This window comes from Haematobia irritans, chromosome 5, assembly GCF_050003625.1.
Source record: "Haematobia irritans isolate KBUSLIRL chromosome 5, ASM5000362v1, whole genome shotgun sequence".
Lineage (NCBI taxonomy): Eukaryota > Metazoa > Arthropoda > Insecta > Diptera > Muscidae > Haematobia > Haematobia irritans.
The window spans coordinates 102,133,584-102,158,282 of record NC_134401.1 but is presented as its reverse complement, the minus strand read 5'-3'; the positions used below and the strand labels follow the sequence as shown (position 1 = coordinate 102,158,282).

At 31.4% G+C, this 24,699-nt stretch overlaps 1 protein-coding gene across 3 annotated transcripts; it reads right to left on the bottom strand.

Moving 5' to 3' along the window:
* Positions 1-65: 65 nt before the first annotated feature.
* Positions 66-15,987, bottom strand: LOC142240801 (suppressor APC domain-containing protein 2). 3 transcript variants are annotated; one of them, XM_075312532.1, is made up of 3 exons: positions 15,548-15,987; positions 644-1,827; positions 66-579 (listed from the first exon to the last, which is right to left on the bottom strand). In XM_075312532.1, exons 2-3 carry the CDS (start codon positions 1,793-1,795, stop codon positions 151-153), a joined length of 1,581 nt encoding a protein of 526 aa, XP_075168647.1. In that variant the 5' UTR covers positions 1,796-1,827; positions 15,548-15,987; the 3' UTR covers positions 66-150. The 3 variants fall into 3 exon arrangements, with proteins under 3 accessions (XP_075168647.1, XP_075168649.1, XP_075168648.1); XM_075312534.1 differs by lacking the exon at positions 15,548-15,987 and adding an exon at positions 9,420-9,850; XM_075312533.1 differs by lacking the exon at positions 15,548-15,987 and adding an exon at positions 9,068-9,227.
* Between the last annotated feature and the right edge of the window lie 8,712 nt (positions 15,988-24,699).

The following is a 24,699-nucleotide window of genomic DNA, read 5'->3' as shown; positions in this document are numbered from 1 at the left end:
TACCTAAGGTAAGGAACATAGACAGCGGAATACAAACTGATGGAATGAGGAAAAAGAATAAAAGCGGTAAGTTAAATCTACAATGTATTTAAAAAGAAATGTAATTTGTTTAAATTAAAATAGATATGTTTGTATACACAGTTGTAGTATTTAATAAACAACATCTGCATCACCTAGTCCACCACCAGATGATGTACTACAGCCTGGCGATGATTGACTGAATACATTTAAATAGCTATTCGTATGCCTTGCCAGACCAGAACGTTGCTTCATTTCAAATAATTCCGCTAATAAAGTCTGTTTTTCTCGTTCCAACATAACAATACGTTCACTCTTTAGGTGACCCTCGTTGGCTAGTAAACGATTTTGTTGGCGAAGACGATCCGTAATGCTATTGCTAAGAGATGTAGCCGTTCTATTCGAGGAAACTTTAGGTGGTGCTCTAAAGGCTAAATTAAAATGAAAAGGAAAACCTCCCCTTTCCCAGGTATCGGCCAAAACTGAAAGACTCCGATTGACTTCCAGAACACGGGCTCGTTGGAAGTTCAAACGTTCCTGTTGAACTTCGGACCATTGTTCCTAGAACGAAATAGGGGAATATTAAATTGTGGATATTTTATAATACTGCCACTTTATCACTTACATTCGAAGAACCCATTCTTCCTAAATATTTGATTTTCTCTTGCACATTAACCAATTGTTGCATATACCAATCACGGGCCTTATCCACAGCATTTAACCCAAGTAGTAATACTTCTCTTTCTTCTTCGAATTGTTTCAGTCGTTTTAGCATGTTATAGTCTATACCATTTTGTAGAGTATGTCTCCGAGGCTCCCTTCGCCTGATGGTGGTCTTTTTTAAAGGTAAATTTGAAAAATTTCCGCTATCTGTGGCCGATGAAGAACCACCATCGGCACTGCCTCGATATCCACATTGCTGTAGGAAATTTGTGGGCTTCTGTTTATCCTTAGCATCGATTTCATTTCGTATCACACCCATTTGCCAATTTTGTAAAGCATTTCGTATTTCGGCCTTATCCATTACATTATTGGAGGATGTCAGTATACCACTACTGCCACCACTTGCTATCGGACCCGCAGTCAGCCCATTATTGGCAAGTAAAGCAGAAGCTCTTGGTGGTTTTGGTGGTGGTGGTGGAGTATTGTAAGGCGACCGTATGGTATTTGCAGTTGTTAAATCTCCATCTGAATCTGGACTTAATTGGGGTAAACTTAATGTTCTATTTCCTGACCAAGGATTTGTGGGTAGAGGATTTTCTATATCTAATGCTGGGGCCGATGGTGGTCTTTGAGATTTACTTGGCGACTTTGTTTTCCAATTGGTAGCATTATTAATGGGAGCATTCGATTTATTTTTACATTGCTCCCCCTGTTGTGTTCCTATTATTTGGGCATTTTGATTTCTCAGAAGACAAAGTTTGAGACCAGCACAAAAACGATCGAATGTCAATAGACCGTTCGCTGGTGTGACTTTTCTCAATGATTCCATAACACCTCGTGGCAGACCCTTACTACCATCATCTTGCCAGCCCTTTTCAATATCAACAAATTTCACATATCCCGTCCGTTGATCGTCCAAAATATCAAATAACGTCTTCATTGACTGAACAAACGCCTTGGGTAAGGCGTCACAGGCATTTATTGTTATATTTCCAATTGGACTATTCACTTGTTGTACATTGTTTAGGTTGTTCATCGTATTGTTTTGTATATTTATGCTTTGATTATTGGTTAATAATCCCACAAGGACATCTGAATCGGTGAGACGATGCATTCTTTATCGAAAAAGAGTAAAGAATGTGTTCACTGAAATGAAGAAAAACAAGAAGGGTCAGTAATTAATGTGATTGCATAAGGGGATAAAGGGAAATGAATTGATGATATGAGCACACAGTGGCCTTAAAGAACGCCAAGCCTAAATATATTGAGTATTGTGAAACGTTGTAACGGGATGACCTAAAAAAAATACTAGAGAACAATGCCTATGGACAAGCACATAGATCTGCGCCGAAAAAGATCAGTGGAAACGTGGGGCATGTTGTGAGGATATGGAGATTTTGGGAGTATTACCTATACCGCAACCGCGATATGTAAATCGCTCATTATGAGAAAAGTGGTGATTCAAAACCTGGCCCAGCTTGGAAATAGGTACTGGAAATAAATTGGAATATACATTCAAGGCCCTAGAATACGAGAAGAGTATGATGAAGCAATTTTTTTCCACATTAGAAATATAAGCGATGTCGACACAGATTTGAATATATCTTCTATATATGGTTAGGTTAGGTGGCAGCCCGATGTATCACACTCACTTAGACTATTTAGTCCATTGTGATACCACATTGGTGAACTTCTCTCTTATCACTGAGTGCTGCCCGATTCCATGTTAAGCTCAATGACAAGGGACCTCCTTTTTAAAGCCGAGTCCGAACGGCGTTCCACATTGCAGTGAAACCACTTAGAGAAGCTTTGAAACCCTCAGAAATGTCACCAGCATTACTGAGGTGGGATAATCCACCGCTGAAAAACTTTTTGGTGTTCGGTCGACGCAGGAATCGAACCCACGACCTTGTATATGCAAGGCGGGCATGCTAACCATTGCACCACGGTGGCTCTCCCATATATGGCCAAAACTGTTTAGGTGGCCGAATTCTGTTCAAGATGTAGTTATGTTTCATACTCTTAGAAAAAAAATCTGCTGATAGTAGTAAACACCGACTGCAGATTTTCGGCAGACGATTTATTGCAATTTTAAGTATTGACATTTTTAAGTGTAGCCTAATTTTCAATTAGTAAGAAAGCCATGGATAATACACTCAAAGAAAATCCTGTGGTATTTATAGTAAACATAAAATGCTGATGTTAATTTTTTCATTAATATTTTGTTTGATTAAGCCGAACTGAAACGTGTTTTAATGTAATCGAGTTTAAAAAATAACAGACAATGTTTTCTATTTCAGCAAAAAGTGACTGTTTTTCCTTTTTCAGCAGACTTTTTGCTGTTTTAGCAGATTTTTCTGCTGTATCTACTAACAAATTTCTTTGAGTGTAGTATTTTGGTGATAGGAGTTTCTTTTCAAATCAATCGGTAACCAAATCTTTAAATTCATTTAAATTATACACAGTAATAAAGAAAACTTCAATTAAAGTACCCTAACCTTGGAAGATCATGGTTGCCACAGTTGGTAGAATTCTACCAAAAATGGCAGATCTTTTACTGTTTGGTAGATTGGTAGAATTCTTGAAGTTTCCGTAGATTTTCAATTTTTTATAGAAATAAAATTTTCACAAAATTTTCTATAGAAATAAAATTTTCACAAAATTTTCTATAGAAATAAAATTTTCACAAAATTTTCTATAGAAATAAAATTTTCACAAAATTTTCTATAGAAATAAAATTTTCACAAAATTTTCTATAGAAATAAAATTTTCACAAAATTTTCTATAGAAATAAAATTTTGACAAAATTTTCTATAGAAATAAAATTTTGGCAAAATTTTCTATAGAAATAAAATTTTGACAAAATTTTCTATAGAAATAAAATTTTGACAAAATGTTCTGTAGAAATAAAATTTTGACAAAATTTTCTATAGAAATGAAATTTTGACAAAATTTTCTATAGAAATAAAATTTTGACAAAATTTTCTATAGAAATAAAATTTTGACAAAATTTTCTATAGAAATAAAATTTTGACAAAATTTTCTATAGAAATAAAATTTTGACAAAATTTTCTATAGAAATAAAATTTTGACAAAATTTTCTATAGAAATAAAATTTTGACAAAATTTTCTATAGAAATAAAATTTTGACAAAATTTTCTACTGAAATAAAATTTTGACAAAATTTTCTATAGGAATAGAATTTTGACAAAATTTTCTATAGAAATAAAATTTTGACAAAATTTTCTATAGAAATAAAATTTTGACAAAATTTTCTATAGAAATAAAATTTTGACAAAATTTTCTATAGAAATAAAATTTTGACAAAATTTTCTATAGAAATAAAATTTTGACAAAATTTTCTATAGAAATAAAATTTTGACAAAATTTTCAATAGAAATAAAATTTTGACAAAAATTTTCTATAGAAATAAAATTTTGGCGGACTACCGTGAGTTTGAGTGATAACCGTGTTACCAATGCGACGGGTCTTCCCGACAGAATGAAAGTTGCTGAATATAGAAGAAGCGATTTTTATTTTTAATAACGATATAGTAACGCTTTTACACTCAAAGAAAAAAGTCAGTAGTTACATTAAAAAAGATAATTGTTTCAGCAGCTTTTGTGTAATGGAAAAGAGAAAGCAGTATCGTTTGCAGCAAATTTACACCTTTAGTAACATTCATGAATTTATTTGATGGAAATTTTTAGAATCCTCAACATGTCAACAACTGTCGTATACGACTGTTAGCATGTTTTTAGGAGAATTTTCTCTGAGTGTATTTAAATGTACTGCTGAATGGTTTGATTCTCATTAATGTTCAATGATAGGGTTACTATGAGATAGTGAAAAAACAATTTGTTGTAAAAAATGTTTTGAGTGCAGTATAAAATTGCAGCTGTTACAATTGGAAATATTCTTAACACTTTGGAAAGGGTGTAATATTTCAAACCCATTCGAAATTCCAATCCAGTGTATCATGAACATCTACTTTCTTTGGTTGGCATTATAAAACATTTAATTTATGATATAAAAATAAAAATATGCACATATACAAATGTAAAATACACATCTCCACAAACTTATATCTTTGAGATGAAGAGAGTGAATTTCTTATTAATTTTAATTTTATGTTAATCAAAACAGTTAATTATTTGTTTATATATCGTGGCAGAAAAAACGACGATATTTCTTGTGTGTTGCGTGGGATTTTGACACACATATTTTCTTGTCGCAAGACATAGTTATAAATTTAGGTAAATCGGTGACGTGACATCGGTTGCCACTCGTGCCAAAAATAATTTACCAAAATTTGGAGAAAATTTTATCTCTTAACTTTTTGTGGTTAGATATCAAAATGTTTTTTCGAATGAATGAATGATCCCTCCTATTAACGACAATTTTTTGGTGTAGTTTTAACGATTTAGTTTGCACAGGACTATATCTACATAAAGGGAAAACTTACTCACAACTGATCGAGGTAACACGAAAATTAAAATTTTTAAAGAAATTGAATTTTGACAAAATTTTATTTCTATAGAAAATTTTGTCAACACTTTATTTCTATGGAAAATTTTGTCAAAACTTTATTTCTATAGAAAATTTTGTCAAAATTTTATTTCTATTGAAAATTTTGTCAAAATTTTATTTCTATTGAAAATTTTGTCAAAATTTTATTTCTATAGAAAATTTTTTCAAAATTTTATTTTTATAGAAAATTTCAAAATTTTATTTTTATAGGAAATTTTGTCTTCTATGAGAGGATGCAATTTCGTGAGTTGTAGTTTTTATTTTTATAGAAAATTTTGTCAAAATTTTATTTTTATAGAAAATTTTGACAAAATTTTATTTCAATAGAAAATTTTGTGAAAATTTTATTTATTTATATATTTATTTATTTATTATTTATTTATATAGAAAATTTTGTCTTCTATGAGAGGATGCAATTTTGTGAGTTGTATTTAAAAAGGGCATTAAATTTTCCTGGTTTTAACAACGCTTTGTGGAAATCTCAAAATGTGAAGTATAATTTAGTTACATTTTCGCACGATGTAGTTCCTTCTTGCTCTAAAACAGTTGACTTTTTTCTGCGTATGACCAGGGTTTTTATTTTGGTCATCCAACTTATATTACTTAAGTTGAATAGAGGAGTCAGTACACAAATATCACTTGCTATCAAAAACCATAACATTTAAAAGGTCATCTTACTTTTTATTATTATTGGTCATATTCATATGTGACAAAAAATTGTATTTCTTCACCTTTTCGATGATATTTTAAATGTGTCCCAACAAAAGCACTTCCCATCACTTGACGTTGTCTTGTCGTGTGGTATAATTAGTTTGTTGCCAAATTATTATTTTTTTATTTCTTTTGTTCACACCACATATTTCACTGGTTATTGCAACCAACAAATTAATTCATATCTTAAAGCCCTAAAGTACAACAATAACGTTTTCCAGTTTTAATTATGTGTATTTTTCTTACGTACGAATATGTGTTGCATTTACCTAAGCAAACAATGGTAATTTCTTGTATTAAATTGAAAGTGAATCTAGTTCAAATTGATCAAATGTAGAGTATTTCCAAGTGGTTAGAGTTTAGAATACTAGTGAAGTGCGATAAGTATAAAATAAAATTTTGAAAAATTTTCTATAGAAATAAAATTTGGACAAAATTTTCTATAGAAAGAAAATTTTGACAGAATTTCCTATAAAAGTAAAATTTTGATAAATTTTTCTATAGAAATAAAATTTGGACAAAATTTTCTATAGAAAGAAAATTTTGACAGAATTTCCTATAAAAGTAAAATTTTGATAAATTTTTCTACAGAAATAAAATTTTGAAAAATTTTGCTATAGGAAAACAAATTTCTATAGAAATAAAATTTTGATAACATTTTCTATAGAAATAAAATTTTGATAAAATTTTCTATAGAAATAAAATTTTGACAAAATTTTAATAGAAATAAAATTTTGACAAATTTTTCTATAGAAATAAAATTTTGAAAAAAAAAAATTCTATAGAAATAAAATTTTGAGAACATTTTCTATAGAAATAAAACATTGACAAAATTTTTATAGAAATAAAATTTTGACAAAAATTTCATAGAAATAAAATGTTGACAAAATTTTCATTGAAATAAAATTTTGAAAAAAAATTTCTATAGAAATAAAATTTTGACAAAATTTTTATAGAAATAAAATTTTGACAAAATTTTCATAGAAATAAAATTTTGACAAAATTTTCATAGAAATAAAATTTTGACAAACTTTTCTATAGAAATAAAATATTGAAAAAATTTTCAAAATTATAAAAGATATCTTTGGGTGAAAAAGACGTTTTTTTCATACTAATCACAAAAATTTGAACAAAAACTTCAAAAAAAGATTTTTTTTACATTTGGTAGCAGTGTTGCTAGTATTGGGGATTTTTTCCCAAAATGGGGATATTTTTTCGCGAATGGGGACGAAATTTCTGAGTTGGGGACTTGGGGATTTGGTGGGGAATTTCCATAAATTTGGGGATTTTTGTGGGGATTTTTCGAGAAATCAAAATGCTATTTCTATAGACAGTTTTGCCAAAATTGTATTTCTATAGAAAATTTTGTCAAAATTTTATTTCTATAAAAAATTTTGTCAAAATTTTATTTCTATAGAAAATTTTGTCAAAATTTTATTTCTATAGAAAATTCTATCAAAATTTTATTTCTAGAAAATAGAAAATTTTGTCAAATTTTATTTCTCAATCAAAAACCCATTTACAAAAAAATAAAAAAAAATACAATTTCTGGTACAATTCTACCAACTGTGGCAACATGTCTACCACCCAATTTTACTATTTGAATATTTAAAAGTACATTTTCGCGTATAAATACAAGGTGACCGAATTCCCATTTTCATATCTCCAGCATTTGGAAGACGAACACCAGTCTCTTGGTGTTGTGGTTCGAAATCTTGATCTTATTGCAGCTTGCTGGATTTGAAAAAATTTTTTTTTTAATTATTACTGATTTTCTACAGCAGATCCTTGTTCATATTTTTTACTTTTATGTTGGGGATTTTTGTGAGGAATATAAATTTAAATTGGGGATTTTTGGGGACGAAAACATCTTAATTTGGGGACAAGAGCCAGAAAAATACTGGCAACACTGTTTGGTAGGTTTATGGTAAAATTTTCTTAAAATTTTTGGCACGAGTGGCAACCGTGGTGCTTTCTCTTTTGCTCCATTAGGATCCCTTTTATGTATTTGTCTTCAGGCACAGAATCAGATCCTGGTTTATTCAGATATATACACTCAAAAAAAAAGTGAACTCTCTATTTCACTAAAGCCAATTTAACTTTGTTTTAGTTCATGGAATTATTATGTTTGGAGAAAGTTTCTTTTACTCTAATAATTTTTTGTTTACGTTAGTTAAATTAACTAAAACCGAGGAAATAATATACTCAAATGAAGCATAAAGATGAACTAAATTCGTGTTTTCCACAAAATAGTTCAAAATTTCTTTAAATTTGTAAATTTTACCAAAAAGGCGTCCATCATGAACTTCGTATGTCACTAAAGATATTCTTGCAATTTTGAACTCCAAGTTTTTCCTTCAAACTACAAAATTTTCTTTAACAAGTGAAAAAACTTAGTTATGTATAATAAATTTTCTTGAATATGTCGAAAAATTTTTACTTATTTTTATGACATCGGCGTGATGCCAACGTTTGTAATAGTGTTTAGTTAAAATTTTCTACAAATATTCAAAATTTTCTAAAATTAACCGAAAGTTTTCTTCCTGGTGGGTTCACTGTTTTTTCAGTGTAGTAATAATCCCAAAAGGTCCTCAAAAGAGAATGAAAAATATTATGAATAGGTCGAGCGCCAAGCTCGGAATCACAAAATCCTTAAATGAAGTACGAAATCTTTAGAGCCAAATTATTTTTTTGGAGCCTTTCGGTTTATAATCGCTAAAACACTTAGATTTCATATTACCGGAAATGCTACAGAATTGAAAATAAGTTCAAATTATATCCATTTTGATGTCTGACTGTAAAAGTTGATATTGTTAGATCTTTTGAATGATTTTATGTGGGTGGTGGATGGCATCGGCATCAGCAACATAAAATTCGAAAATTATTATTCAACAGGTCAAAATAAATACAAACTTGCAAACACCAATATTAAACGCCTACACTAAACATACTATATTTTGTATTTTTAATTTACACATTTGATACATTTCATTTATTTAGTTTTATTTTCATATTTGTTTAAACCGAATTTCTAAATTTCTAGTCATAAAAATTTCAAATATTTATTGCTATGGTTAATTGTGATAATATCCATAATATATTTAAAAAACAATATACACTTCACATAATACATTTCTTTGCATACCCTCTACAAAACTATGTATCAACTTTTTTGACAGGACCACATTTTCTATGAAAAACCACAAATATTTCAATTATTTTTGCTTTGTGCGGTTTGTTTTTAATTTTGTTATTGTTTTTTTTTTGTCTCAGTTTACTCAAACTCTTGCACCCGTTTGAGCATTTATTTGAATGATATGCTATCGATTAATACACAGAGTACAACGAAGAATCAGAAGAAATACACAAAATTTGTAAAAAAAACACGCTATGAGAAAAAAACAAACGGCGGTCAAACATGTTTGTTGGTTGTTAGAGCAGAGTCGAAAAACATCAAGCCAAAATGAAAAACAAAACAAAAGACTTAAGACACAAACCTGATTTCTTGAATGCACAAAACAAAAATCTTGTTTTTGGTGGTAGACAGATGGAGATGGATGGATCGATGGTAAATTTTATATGGTTGTTGTTATTATTGTGATTCTTGTTGTTTTGATGCTGGACTATATGTTAGCGCGGACATACATACATTCAAATATATACACGATATAGCTCGCAGCTAGTATATGAAATATTCATCTGTTCGATCGTATATGTTGGTTGGTTTTTGTATTAATAGTTTTAATTTTTTTTGTGTGTGCATGGCTTGTGCAATCAAGCATTAAATAATGCAAAATATTTTTGCAATTGATATTTCACACGTGCTTCTTTATCATATAATGATGGTTTTATAATTCTTTTATATGTCTCTTCATAAAACAAACAATTTTAATTCGTTCCCAATTCTTAAACAATTATATTTAGCACGTTCTATAGAACTTTCATGATTGAGATTTTACACCACACTGACATTTTCAAAATTTACAACGACTACTTGTACCTTCAGTTATCCAACAAAGATTTTGTTTGATTCTATACATTTCTATTTTTTTTTGGGATTTATGCTATTGAACGAAATGGTACTTCACCCAAGACAAGGTTATACTCATGTATTTATGCTTCATCTTCATCGCTCGTATTCTTGTTTAGGTATTTGCACTTTACCACAAAATATTGAACTTTTAGATATTCGAATTTACTATGTATGGGCGATTCCATTTAATAGTATTTTCGTGTTCAAAAGCTATAGATTTTCAATAGATGAACTAAAAAATTTTAATACATGTGCTTGAAGATTGACTGGCAGAGAAAATAATATTTCATTTCTTTAAGTTGAGAGGGGGAAAAGTCTGCCGTATCACTTCATATATATTTATAACACATTGGTTTTTGATGAGCCAAGTCCAAGTGCTAAATTTAACTTATTTTTATTGCAAAAAAAATATATATATAGTTAAATTTTATTATTTTTTCAAAATTTTTCACAATCCAATGCAATTTACCTTATCCCAAGTATGTCTCAAAAATTTTGTGAACTAAACTAAAACAGAAGAAAATTTTCGTACGATTCCAAAAAATAGTTAGTATGAATGAACTATTGCACCGTAAAAATGGTTTTGATGAGCCAAGTCCAAGTGCTAAATTTAACTTATTTTTATTGCAAAAAAAATATATATATAGTTAAATTTTATTATTTTTTCAAAATTTTTCACAATCCAATGCAATTTACCTTATCCCAAGTATGTCTCAAAAATTTTGTGAACTAAACTAAAACAGAAGAAAATTTTCGTACGATTCCAAAAAATAGTTAGTATGAATGAACTATTGCACCGTAAAAATGGTCATGATTTGACGCCAATGCCTTTTCTTTTACTTTTAGTTAATTTTTTCTTCGGGACAATAAGAGTTCACGATTGCTCTAGGTCTACTTCATATTAAAACCAAATCAGCCCCACTTGGTGAAAAATTTTAAATCACCATGTAAAACGTTGAAGTGAAGCGACGTGTGTTCCGAAATCGGATTATTTCAATTTCAATTGTGCACCGAAAAAAAATCTGGTTTATAGGAAGAATAAATAAGAAAAAACTCGTGAAAAAATTGAACTAAATTGTACTCTTTTTTGAGATTTCTACAAAGCGTTGTTAAAACCAGGAAATATGAATGCCCTGTTGTATACCCTCTCACATTAACTCAACATAAAGAAGAAAATCATCATCATTCCAACTATTTTTGGGAATCGTATGAAAATTTTCTTTTGTTTAAGTTCATATTCAACTTATGTGTGCGCTCATTGAACTTTATACCCACATTTAGTTCAAAAAATGTTTGAGACAATATGTTTGGGGCAACAAAAGTAATCTCTCCCAGCCAGATCTATACTAAAGGCTGTGGAAAGGTTCATTCGCCCGAACCGAAACATGTACAGTCCAGGCGTGTATAGATTTGTATCTGGCGTTTTCTTTTCAATGGCTCTATTAACCATGTTCCTTAATCTATATCTGTCCATAAAGCTCGAATAATAATTGTATAATTAGATATAATGCATTTGGACGTCAATTGCCTGTTTCGGTATCAGGCTAACATGTAATATAATAAGCAACGATGAGCCCGTCGTAAAACTAGGAAAAACACGACTAATGTACGTGTTAGAATTGTTGTTGTTTCCTGGAAACCAGTTTCTGTTAATTGTCATATGTTGTAGTTGACTGTAGAAACAATAAGCATTGTTCGACTGTTCACCACTTAGGTGAATTCTGACAAATAAGCTTTCTAAAAATAAATTTCGTGTTGTTGCATTACTATGTAACAAAACGAAATAAAAATAAGATTAAGGGACTTGTAAGTTATATGAAAAGATGATGTACAGTGGGAGAAAAGATGATTCAATTTGTAAGAGGAAATTTCCCAAATGTTTTCTCCATAAGGAGTTAGCATAAAGAGCCCAAAATTGAGTTATCTCTCCCAGCCAGATCTATACTAAAGGCTGTGGAAAGGTTCATTCGCCCGAACCGAAACATGTACAGTCCAGGCGTGTATAGATTTGTATCTGGCGTTTTCTTTTCAATGGCTCTATTAACCATGTTCCTTAATCTATATCTGTCCATAAAGCTCGAATAATAATTGTATAATTAAAAGTAAGTTAAATTTAGCGTTAGTTTAATTACGATTTTTTCTGTGTGATGGGCGTTAGGAATTCTTGAAGATGGCAAAAGGGAACGATCGCCGGATGAGTTTCCAACTTCTAAAAAGGATCAAAGATCGTTTGCAAAACACAGCCTTGTAATGGTTATCATTAACAGCAGAGCATTAGATGAGAACACAATGTCTGGTGTCTACCCACAAGTGCTGGAAAATTTTCCCGGTCCAAGTTCTCGATGGCAGGATGCTAGATGGTATCAACGACGTATATCTTAGTTGCTTTTGCGATCCAGGCTTTATGGATTGTTTGAAAGTTGAGTTGATGCTATGTTAATTGGTGGAAGTTTTGCAAAGTGTTAGTCGAGAAGAAGGACATACCGGCTTGACCTGAAGCACATGCATGGATAGCAGCAAAACCTCCTGATCCCGAATCTATATTCAACAGAGTAAAATAATATAACCCAATATAACCCAAAATTTTTTTCTATCGAAAATTTTGTCAAAAATTTATTTCTATAGAATATTTTGTTAATATATTATTTCTATAGAAAATTTTGTCAACATTATATTTCTATAGAAATTTTTGCCAAAATTTTATTTCTATAGAAATTTTTGGCAAATTTTATTTCTATAGAAAATTTTGTCAAAATTTTATAGAAAATTTTGTCAAAATTTTATAGAAAATTTTGTCAAAATTTTATTTCTGTTGAAAATTTGTCAAAATATTATTTATATAGAAAATTTTGTCAAAATTCAATTTCTATAGAAAATTTTGTCAAGATTTTATTTCTATAGAAAATTTTTGTCAAGATTTTATTTCTATAGAAAATTTTATCAAAATTTTACTTCTATAGAAAATTTTATCAAAATTTTATTTCGTTATTGTTGTTTTTGATCTCAGCTTAAAGCCATGCATTGATTAAACTACAATTGTAGCTTAACCAACAGAGGAAACGTATGCTTGTCAAATTTATTTGGGCAAAGACCTATAGACTGCAAGATGGTTGGATGTACAGCTGTTTCGGAATTACCACATTCCTCATCAGCATCCTCTACTTGCAGCAAAACTATCAACCAATTATCAGAATAAATTCGGGTAATTCACTCAACCCAAAGTGAAATACACTTGAACCTTCCGATAAAGGGTTTAATAGTCGGCTACTGCCTAAACAAATTTGCAAGCATATCTCTTTTCCTTTGCCAAACTCAAATTTATTTCTATAGAAAATTTTGTCAACATTTGAATTCTATAGAAAATTTTGTCAAATTTTTATTTCTACCGAAAATTTTATCAAAATTTTATTTCTATCGAAATTTTTGCCAAAATTTTATTTCTATAGAAAATTTTGTCAAAACTTTATTTCTATATAAAATTTTGTCAAAATTTTATTTCTATAGAAAATTTTGTGAAAATTTAATTTATTAATTAAATTTTGTCAAAATTTTATCTCTATCCAAAATTTTATCAAAATTGTATTTCTATAGAAATTTTTTTCAAAGTTTTGTTTCTATAGAACATTTTTGTTAAAATTTTATTTCTATCGGAAATTTTGTCAAAATTTTATCTCTATCCAAAATTTTATTCCTATAGAAAATTTTGTCAAAATTTTGTTTCTATAGAAAATTTTGTTAAAATTTTATTTCTATCGGAAATTTTGTCAAAACTTTATTTCTATATAAAATTTTGTCAAAATTTCATCTCTATCCAAAATTTTATCAAAATTTTATTTCTATAGAAAATTTTGTCAAAATTTTATTTCTATACAAAATTTTGTCAAAATTTTATCTCTATCCAAAATTTTATCAAAATTGTATTTCTATAGAAAATTTTGTCAAAATTTTATTTCTCTACAAAATTTTATTTCTATACAAGATTTTGTCAAAATTTTATAGAAAATTGTGTCAAAATTTTATTTCTATCGAAAATTGTGTCAAACATTTATTTCTATAGAATATTTTATCAAAATTTTATTTCATTTCATGTTAGCCTGATACCGAAACAGGTATAATATATAATTAGAGAAAATTTTATTTCTATAGAAAATTTTGTCAACATTTGAATTCTATACAAAATTTTGTCGAAATTTTATCTCTATCCAAAATTTTTTCAAAATTGTATTTCTATAGAAAATTTTGTCAAAATTTTATTTCTATAGAATATTTTGTCAAAAGTCTGCTAAAACAGCAGTCGATGTCTGCTGTTATATTTTTGTACTTCAGGGCGTAATGAACAACAATTTATAAAATTTTTAGGTTATAAAATTATCCCCAGAGCCTATTTAAGAAACAAAAGTAGTTTTTGGTATATTTTTGCACTGTAATATACTTACAAGCTCCTAAATACGATCAGCAAACATTTTGTTTGCTGTTATGCCTCAATTCGATAAATATTCAGATTTTTGGTCAAATACTATAGATATTCATAAAATATTGTGTTAATTATGTTAGGAGAGCTCCTAAGTTGACATTTTTATTTGTTTTAGCCAAAATAAAACATGTTTTAGTGTAATCGAGCTTCAAAAATAGCAGGAAATGTTTGCTATTTCAGCAAACAGTGACTGCTGTCCCTTTTTCAGCAGACTTTCTGCTGTTTTAGCAGACTTCTGCTGTCCCTACTAACAAATTTCTTTGGGTGTATAGAAAATTTTGTCAACATTTGGTTTCTAAAGAAAATTTTAGTACTTCTTAGTTGGAGAGAAATATTTTGAAAACTCTACCAAAGCATCGAGAATTCTACAAACAGTAAAAAAATCTACCATTTTGGGTGGAATTCTACCAATCGTGGTAGTGATTTCTTTTTAAACCTTTAGTGTCCAATTAGTTTATACTCATTAATAATAACACAAAAATAGCTATAACTATTATTCAACCGATGCGCTTGAATCCAAGCACTTGAAGTTGGCTTATGCCAGTCGATATCCACTAAAACTGTGCCATCTGATTATGGACCTAATCAGATTTTCAATATTTGAGAGCCCTGTGTTTTTATATATGTTGTTAACCACATCCCAAATTAGCTGTTTAGTGCAGAATTTCTTGTATAATATAGAAAAATATCATCAATCATTTTCAACTAAAACCTTAAATAAACTTGTAAAAATTCTCAATTAAAAATTATTTGACTTAATTAATTAATTAATCAAGACCAAACAAACTAATGGACGTCTGTGATTGATATGGTCATTTTCATCGAAGCAATTTGAATTGACTGAAACAATTACGCGATTGAACCCATGAATATTTTGACTTTGAATATTTTCCTAAATTTTTTGTGGATATTCTGGATCGATACAAATTTGCCTATAGATCTACTGTATTATAACTCGTTTACTTTGTTTTTATCAACATTGTCTAATGTCGATTATCCTCTTTACCTATATACATACATGTCTAATGAGTGTAAAATTTGAATGAATAAATGAATTTAATTACACGGTTTCATGTAATGACCCATATTACCGGTTATTGTATCTGCATCTATATTACCTTGTTGTTTGCTGCTCTTTTCGTTTCGTTCTTATTCTTTTAATTCCATACCAATTTATCCACTTCCATGGTAGGAAAAACTAAACCACAAGAAAATTGCATACTTGTTTGTCATTACCATTAACATTAAGAACACATTTAATGGTCTGTCGGTATTCGGTTTGTCTATTTATAAATGGCTAGATATGGACATATGAATGTTGGCTCCATGCATCACCATTGCCAGTTATCACTTTATTATTATTTGCTCTCTTTGTTTTTTTTTTGTTTGCTTTGAAAAAAAGCCTTATTCCTTGTAATTATCTAAATGAGTAGTAGATTATCCTTTTCTATGCCCGCCTTTATTTCTGGTTATTGACTTCGATCTCGTTTTACGCATTTTCGTTTGGACCGTTTGGTTTAACAAGTTCACCGTTTTGTTTACGTGCGTTCTGCTTATTTGCTTTGCATGCACTAAACCACTAAAGTATTTTCTTCTTACCATTGGCATGCGTTTGAGCCACGCTCAAATGCTTAAACATATGTATGTGTACATACAAACACACTTATAAAAATGTTGGTTTTTAATGGCCTTTGATATACCCTACAATACTCATACCAAAAAAACACAAAAATATATATATAAATTAAATAACATTAACACTGAAAATATACATTTGATGAGAGGTGACTTTTCTTATGTATTTTGATCTGCTGAATTCGAAAAAAGTGTTAAAAAAATTTTTATGGAACACTTTTTGAGATATCCTATTATTTTTAGTTTTTCGCTCTTTTTTGTCACTAAACAAATTATACCTCAAGTTAGAAATGTCCGATCGTTGTTGGTACTTAAACGAAGGTATTTAGATAACGAATAATCGTATATAATTGGATCTGTGATAACCCAGCAAAAAAATTGGAAGTTGTTCCACAAACATTTCTTTTAAAGCCCATCCCAGAATCCCCCATTGAGTTTTTTCAACTTCCGATGCAGTCCTTTTGGGCAAGTCCACAAACATTTCTTCTAAAGAGCATCGTGGGATCCCCCAATGAATTTTTTCTACTTCCGATGCAGTCCTTGTGGACAAGTATTAGAAAGAACGCAATCAGGCTATTTTATGTGCAAATTTTTGACAATTAAATTTTCCAAAAAGAAAAAATAGAAAGCTAATAAAAAAAATAAAAAAAGATTAATAAAAAAAATTTAAAAAAATAATAATAAAAAAATTTATTTCATCCCCGCTGGGATTTGAACCTATGCCGTTTGACTTTTTCGCTACCATGGAAGTTCTTTTGAGAAGATTTTGCAAATTACGAAAATTTTTAATTGTTTTGTTGATTTTTAATGGAAAAATATAACAGGTTGGCTGATAAGTCCCCGGTCTAACAAAGAAAAACAAACGACCTTCCAATTTATTGATACCATTTTGGTAGTACTCCTTCGGTTTTGCCTCAAAATAGGCCTCAGTTTCGGCGATCACCTCTTTATTGCAGCCACATTTTTTCCCTGCGAGCATCCTTTTGAGGTCTGAGAACAAGAAAAAGTCGCTGGGGGCCAGATCTGGAGAATACGGTGGGTGGGGAAGCAATTCGAAGCCCAATTCATGAATTTTTGCCATCGTTCTCAATGACTTGTGGCACGGTGCGTTGTCTTGGTGGAACAACACTTTTTTCTTCTTCATGTGGAGCCGTTTTGCCGCGATTTCGACCTTCAAACGCTCCAATAATGCCATATAATAGTCACTGTTGATGGTTTTTCTCTTCTCAAGATAATCGATAAAAATTATTCCATGCGCATCCCAAAAAACAAAGGCCATTACTTTGCCAGCGGACTTTTGAGTCTTTCCACGCTTCGGAGACGGTTCACCGGTCGTTGTCCACTCAGCCGAATGTCGATTGGACTCAGGAGTGTAGTGATGGAGCCATGTTTCATCCATTGTCACATATCGACGGAATGTGTTTCGAGTTAACAGCTGCAAACACCTCTCAGAATCATCAATACGTTGTTGTTTTTGGTCAAATGTGGGCTCGCGCGGCACCTATTTTGCGCAGAGCTTCCGCATATCCAAATATTGATGAATGATATGACCAACACTTTCCTTTGATATCTTTAAGGCCTCTGGTATCTCGATCAACTTCATTTTACGGTCATTCAAAATCATTTTGTGGATTTTTTTGATGTTTTCGTCGGTAACCACCTCTTCCAGGCGTCCACTGCGTTCACCGTCCTCCGTGCTCATTTCACCACGCTTGAATTTTGCATACCAATCAATTATTGTTGATTTCGCTGAGGCAGAGTCCGGAAACTCATTATCAAACCAAGTTTTTGCTGCCACCGTATTTTTCCCCTTCAGAAAACAGTATTTTATCAAAACACGAAATTCTTTTTTTTTATTTTTTCACAATAACAAAAGTTACTTCACAAAAGACGCTCTATCTCACAAACTAATTGACTTACAGACGTCAAATTTTGACACGAATCATTTGAAGGTTGGTACTATATAAAAATAATATGCATTTAATACTGGCGACGCCATCTATGTGTCAGACCGGGGTCTTATCAGCCAACCTGTTATTTCTATAGAAAATAGTTGCCGAAAATATAAAATAAAAACGATGCATGACATAAAAAAATATTTTTTTAGAAAAATATTTGATAAAAAAATTGCCGCTGGTGAGATTTGAACCTGCGTTTCTTATTTTTTCGTTCATACTAATAAAGAACATCTCGAGAAGCAATTTGAATGTTATTCCTTGTTGTCGTATTACGATCATATCACAAACATTTGAATTGACTTTTCGACGCTTTATGTTCAATGGCGTTTGTGGTGGAGTGTGCTAAGGCGTTATGTTATGGTGCCAGAAAACCTAGGTCGGAGCGAAAAAGTTTTTCAAATTGTAAAAATTAGATAATAGGAAAATAATTGTGTAATAAAACATATGGATGGAAAAAAAGTGAAATTGGTTGAAATTTTTTTTTTCGCTTTTTAAATTTCTTCATTCAAATTAGCTTCCAGGGCACAACTTCTAAAGCAATGCAAAGGATCCAAAAAGGGAGTACTTCCGTCCTATGACAAGCCCATGTAAAATTCATTGGAGATGATCCAAGTTTGCACTACTTCCAGATCACAGATTGGGGATCCAAACTACTTTTTTGGAAGCTCTTTTTTTGCTGGGAAGTTAAACATCATTAAAATTTTTCCAACTAAAAAGTTGATTGAAGTTGAATTTTTGTTTTTTTCAATTAATACATTAATTGATACAATTAACTTTTTAATCGAGGTAGAAACATTAGGTTAATTAAGTCAATGATTGAAAATTTAAAAATTTTTTAATTAAAAAAATAATTGACTTAAGTCACCTTAAAAATTGGATGGACATTTTTTTTTAAATTTTTAATTAAAAATTTATGTCAAACAATCAACTGTTAATCAAACTAAAAACACTAAGTCAATTCAGAAAGTGATTGAAAATAGTTACATTTTTAATTAAAAATTTAATTGAGTTTTGCAAACAACATCAATTAAATTTTTAATTGAATCAATTAAATAATTGAAATTTTTAATCAAGTATTTTTAATGCCCAATTAAAACTGTGATTGATACTATCATTTTCGTTATTGAAGACATTTCAATTAAAAAATTAACTGGATCAATTAATTTAGTGATTGAATCAGACCAACTATTTTTTGTGTGTAATTTTAGGAGGTATCCTTAAAATAGAAAATAGTCACCGTAGGAGTTTACTCAACATTGTTTTTTGAGCCACAAATTATTTTTTTTTGTACGGTGAAGAATAGTCGACTTTTATTGAATACAGTTGCGTTTCTTATGTGATTATCTGTTTTCGCCTTTTTATTTCATCATACAAATGAAGTTGAAACTCATTGCTTGTTGAAATGTTGTGCCCAAACATGTTGTAGTTGCAACCATAAAAAAGGGATTGTTTGTTAGAGAATGCTAAATGCTTAACATTCACTCATACATTCATACTAAATCGGTGGGAGGGTTCTTGTCTTTGGGAACCACCTGCACGTTGTTGGCGGCGTACCACTCCATGGCCTTTTTACCGTAATGGCAAGATGCCAAATCCGGCCAAAACAGTACGGAACAAACGTGTTTCTTCAGGAAAGGCAGCAGACGTTTATTCAAACTCTCTTTCACGTAAATTTCTTGGTTGACAGTCCCGGAAGCTATGAAAATGCTGCTTTTCAAGCCACAGGTACAAATGGCTTGCCAAACCAGATATTTCTTTGCGAACTTTTACAGTTTTATGTGCTTGAAAATATCTGCTACGTTTCCCCCTCCTTTTGCCGTATAAAACTCCTGTCCCGGAAGCTGCTTGTAGTCGCCTTTAACGTAGGTTTCGTCGTCCATTACCACGCAGTCAAACTTCGTCAGCATCGTCGTGTACAGCCTTCGGGATCGCGCTTTGGCCGTCGTATTTTGTTTATCATCACGATTTGGAGTCACTACCTTCTTGTAAGTCGATAGTCCGGCTCGATGCACCGTTGTGGACGATACACCCAGCTTATTTGCGGTATCTCGGAGAGAGAGGTTAGGGTTTCGCTTGAAACTACCGGCAACTCTCTTTGTCGTCTCAGCGGCTTCCGGTTTTCGATTTCCCCCCGATCCAGACTTCCTGGCTGTCGACAAACGTTCCCCAAACACTTTAATTACATTTGTAACGGTTGATTTGGCAACTTTTAGCGATTTTGCCAGTTTTGCGTGCGAGTAGCTCGTATTTTCGCGATGCGCGAGCAAAATTTTGATACGCTGCTCTTCTTGCTTGGACGGCATTTTGACAACTGAAGAGTGAATTCCAAAATCAAAATAGGGGCAACATTCTACACACACACACCTTCAAAATGAGGGGTGTTCAGGTTTTTTAAATGCAAAATTGAAAGAAATACGTCAAGTTTATATTGACGAAATTTTGACCGTATCACCCTTTAAAACATTCGCATTGAATCGCATTGAATGGGTTTAAAATATGAAACAGTCTACCATATTTCCACAACTATGGTGTATATATATATGGAAGCTATATCTAAATCTGAACCGATTTTGACTAAATTTGACATGCATAGGTAGAATAATAATTCTGCTATCTCAGCAAAATTTAACGTAAATGGGAGTATAACTTTGGCCCCCGTGGTTATATGAGTGTAAATCGGACGAAAGATATATATGGGAGCTATATCTAAAACTGAACCGATTTCAAGCAAATTTGGCACACTTACCGACACTGTTAAACGTACTCCTTGTGCAAAATTTGAAGCGAGTCATGGCTTTTGAGGCCATATAAGTCCAAATCGGACGAAATTGGGCACATATAACTATACCATTAAACGTACCTTTGTGCAAAATTTGAAGCAAATCACGGAAAAACTCTGGCTTTTGCGGCCATATAAGCCCAAATCGGACGAAAGATATATACATCTAAATCTGAACCGATTTCAATCAAATTTACCAAGCTTTGGTAGAATGTCAATTCTATTCTGTGAAAAATTGCACGAAAATCGGTGGTAAACTTTGTCCTCTGTGGTCATATGAGTCTAAATCGGACGAAAGATATATATGGGAGCTAGTTATGTCTAAATCTGAACCGATTTGGCTGATATTTCGCAAGCTTTTCGAGGCTCATAAAATAATCGGGTGTACGGAATTTGAAGAACATCGGTTGATAAACACGCCAATTATGACCAGATCGGGAATAAATATATATGGCAGCTATATCTAAATGTGAACCGATTTTTTCCAAAATCAATAGCGATTGTCACTGTCCCACAAAACGACCCTATGCCAAATTTGAGAACGATCGGACTTAAACTGCGACCTGTACTTTGCACACAAAAATACATGAACAGACGGACGGACGGAGAGACAGACGGACATCGCTAAATCGACTAGAATTCAATTCTAAGACGATCGGTATACTAAACGATGGGTCTCAGACCTTTCCTTCTTGACGTTACATACAAATGCACAAACTTATTATACCCTGTACCACTGTAGTGGTGAAGGGTATAAATATGCAATTTTTACACAACTTCAAAAGTGTATTTATGATTTATCGATCGAATCTTACAATCATTCTTACAAATCATTCTTACAAGTTTTAGACTTAGCAGTGGCGCTTTTACAAAGGAAAAGTTGGTATTTTGGCCATTTTTGTTGAAAACAGAAGAACATATATATGGGAGCTAGTCTAAATCTGAATCCAAATTTGGTATGGATAGTTACAATGTTAATTCTACTACCTGTGCAAAATTTCAGGTAAATCGTATTACAACTTTGACATCTGTGATCATATGAGTGAAAATCGGGGGAAAGATATATATGGCAGCTATATCTAATATAAATCTGAACCGATTTCAATCAAATTTAGCACACTTAACTATACTACTAATTGTACTTCTCGTAAAAAAATTCAAGCACATCAGGGTGAAAATCTGGCTTCTGGGGCCATATAAGTGCATAACAGGTTGGCTGATAAGTCCCCGGTCTGACACATAGATGGCGTCGTTAGTATTAAATGCATATTATTTTTATATAGTACCAACCTTCAAATGATTCGTGTCAAAATTTGACGTCTGTACGTCAATTAGTTTGTGAGATAGAGCGTCTTTTGTGAAGCAACTTTTGTTATTGTGAAAAAATGGAAAAAAAGGAATTTCGTGTTTTGATAAAATACTGTTTTCTGAAGGGAAAAAATACGGCGGAAGCAAAAACTTGGCTTGGCAATGAGTTTCCGGACTCTGCCACAGGGAAATCAACAATAATTGATTGGTATGAAAAATTCAAGCGTGGTGAAATAAGCACGGAGGACGGTGAACGCAGTGGACGCCCGAAAGAGTGGTTACCGACAAAAACATCAAAAAATCCACAAAATGATTTTGAATGACCGTAAAATGAAGTTGATCGAGATAGCAGAGGCCTTAAAGATATCAAAGGAACGTGTTGGTCATATCATTCATCAATATTTGGATATGCGGAAGCTCTGTGCAAAATGGGTGCCGCGCGAGCTCACATTTGACCAAAAACAACAACGTGTTGATGATTCTGAACGATGTTTGCAGCTGTTAACTCGTAATACACCCGACCGGTGAACCGTCTCCGAAGCGTGGAAAGACTCAAAAGTCCGCTGGCAAAGTAATGGCCTCTGTTTTTTGGCATGCACATGGAATAATTTTTATCGATTATCTTGAGAAGGGAAAAACCATCAACAGTGACTTTTATATGGCGTTATTGGAGAGTTTGAAGGTCGAAATCGCGGCAAAACGGCCCCATATGAAGAAGAAAAAAGGGGTGTGGAAATATTAAAGGGTGTCGGTCAAAATTTGGTCAATATAAACTTGACGTATTTCTTTCAATTTTGCATTTAAAAAACCTGAACACCCCTCATTTTGAAGGTGTGTGTGTGTAGAATGTTGCTCCTATTTTGATTTTGGAATTCACTCTTCAGTTGTCAAAATGTCGTCCAAGCAAGAAGAGCAGCGTATCAAAATTTTGCTCGCGCATTGCGAAAATCCGAGCTACTCGCACGCAAAGCTGGCAAAATCGCTAAAAGTTGCCAAATCAACCGTTACAAATGTAATTAAAGCGTTTGGGGAACGTTTGTCGACAGCCAGGAAGTCTGGATCGGGGGGAAATCGAAAACCGGAAGCCGCTGAGACGACAAAGAGAGTTGCCGGTAGTTTCAATCGAAACCCTAACGTCTACATCCGTGCATCGAGCCAAAAACCGAGCCGGACTATCGACTTACAAGAAGGTAGTGACTCCAAATCGCGATGATAAACAAAATACGACGGCCAAAGCGCAATCCCGGAGGCTGTACACGACGATGCTGACGAAGTTTGACTTCGTGGTAATGGGCGACGAAACCTACGTCAAAGCCGACTACAAGCAGCTTCCGGGACAGGAGTTTTATACGGCAAAAGGTAGCAGATATTTTCAAGCACATAAAACTGTCAAAGTTCGCAAAGAAATATCTGGTTTGGCAAGCCATCTGTACCTGTGGCTTGAAAAGCAGCATTTTCATAGCTTCCGGGACTGTCAACCAAGAAATTTACGTGAAAGAGTGTTTGAATAAACGTCTGCTGCCTTTCCTGAAGAAACCCGGTTGTTCCGTACTGTTTTGGCCGGATTTGGCATCTTGCCATTACGGTAGAAAGGCCATGGAATGGTACGCCGCCAACAACGTGCAGGTGGTTCCCAGAATGTGGACAAGGTTGCTGTACAAAATGTGATGGCAGGTGTCAAGCGTGAGGCCCGGCAATTCGGATTTGGAAAAGTGAAAGCCTAACTGAATATTTTTCCTGAATTTTATACTAATTGAAATTGAAAAAGAAATTTAATTTGATTTTTTAAATAAACGATTTCACCGATTTACACGCGTTTTCCCTTGACCAAATTTTGACCGTATCACCCTTTATTTCTATCGAAAATTTTGTCATAATTTTATTTCTATAGAAAATTTTATCAACATTTTATTTCTATAGAAAATTTTGTCAAAATTTAATTTCTATAGAAAATTTCTATAGAAAATTTCTATAGAAAATATATATATAAATTTTCTACAGAAAACTTTCTATAGAAAATTTTGTCAAAATTTAATTTCTATTGAAAATTTTGTCAAAATTTAATTTCTATAGACAATTTATCAAAATTTTATTCTATAAAAAATTTTATCAAAATTTTGTCAAAATTTTATTTTTTACAGATAATTTTGTCAAAGTTTTACTTCTATAGAAAATTTAGTCAAAATTCTATATCTATAGATAATTTTGTCAAAATTTAATTTCTATGAACAATTTAGTCAAAACTTTATTAGTGTAGAAAATTTTGTCAAAAGTTTATTTCTATAGAAAATTTTGTTAAAATTTTATTTCTATAGAAAAATTTTATTTCTATAGAAAATCTTGTCAAAATTTTATATCTATAGAAAATTTTGTCAACATTTTATTGTTATAGAAAATTTTGTAAAAATTTTATTTCAATAGAAAATTTTGTAAAAATTTTATTTTTATAGAAAAGTTTGTCAACATTTTATTTCTATAGAAAATTTTGTCAAAATTCTATTTCTATAGAAAATTTTGTCAAAATTTGATTTCTATAGAAAATTTTGTCGACATTTTATTTCTATAGAAAATTTTTTTCAAAATTTTATTT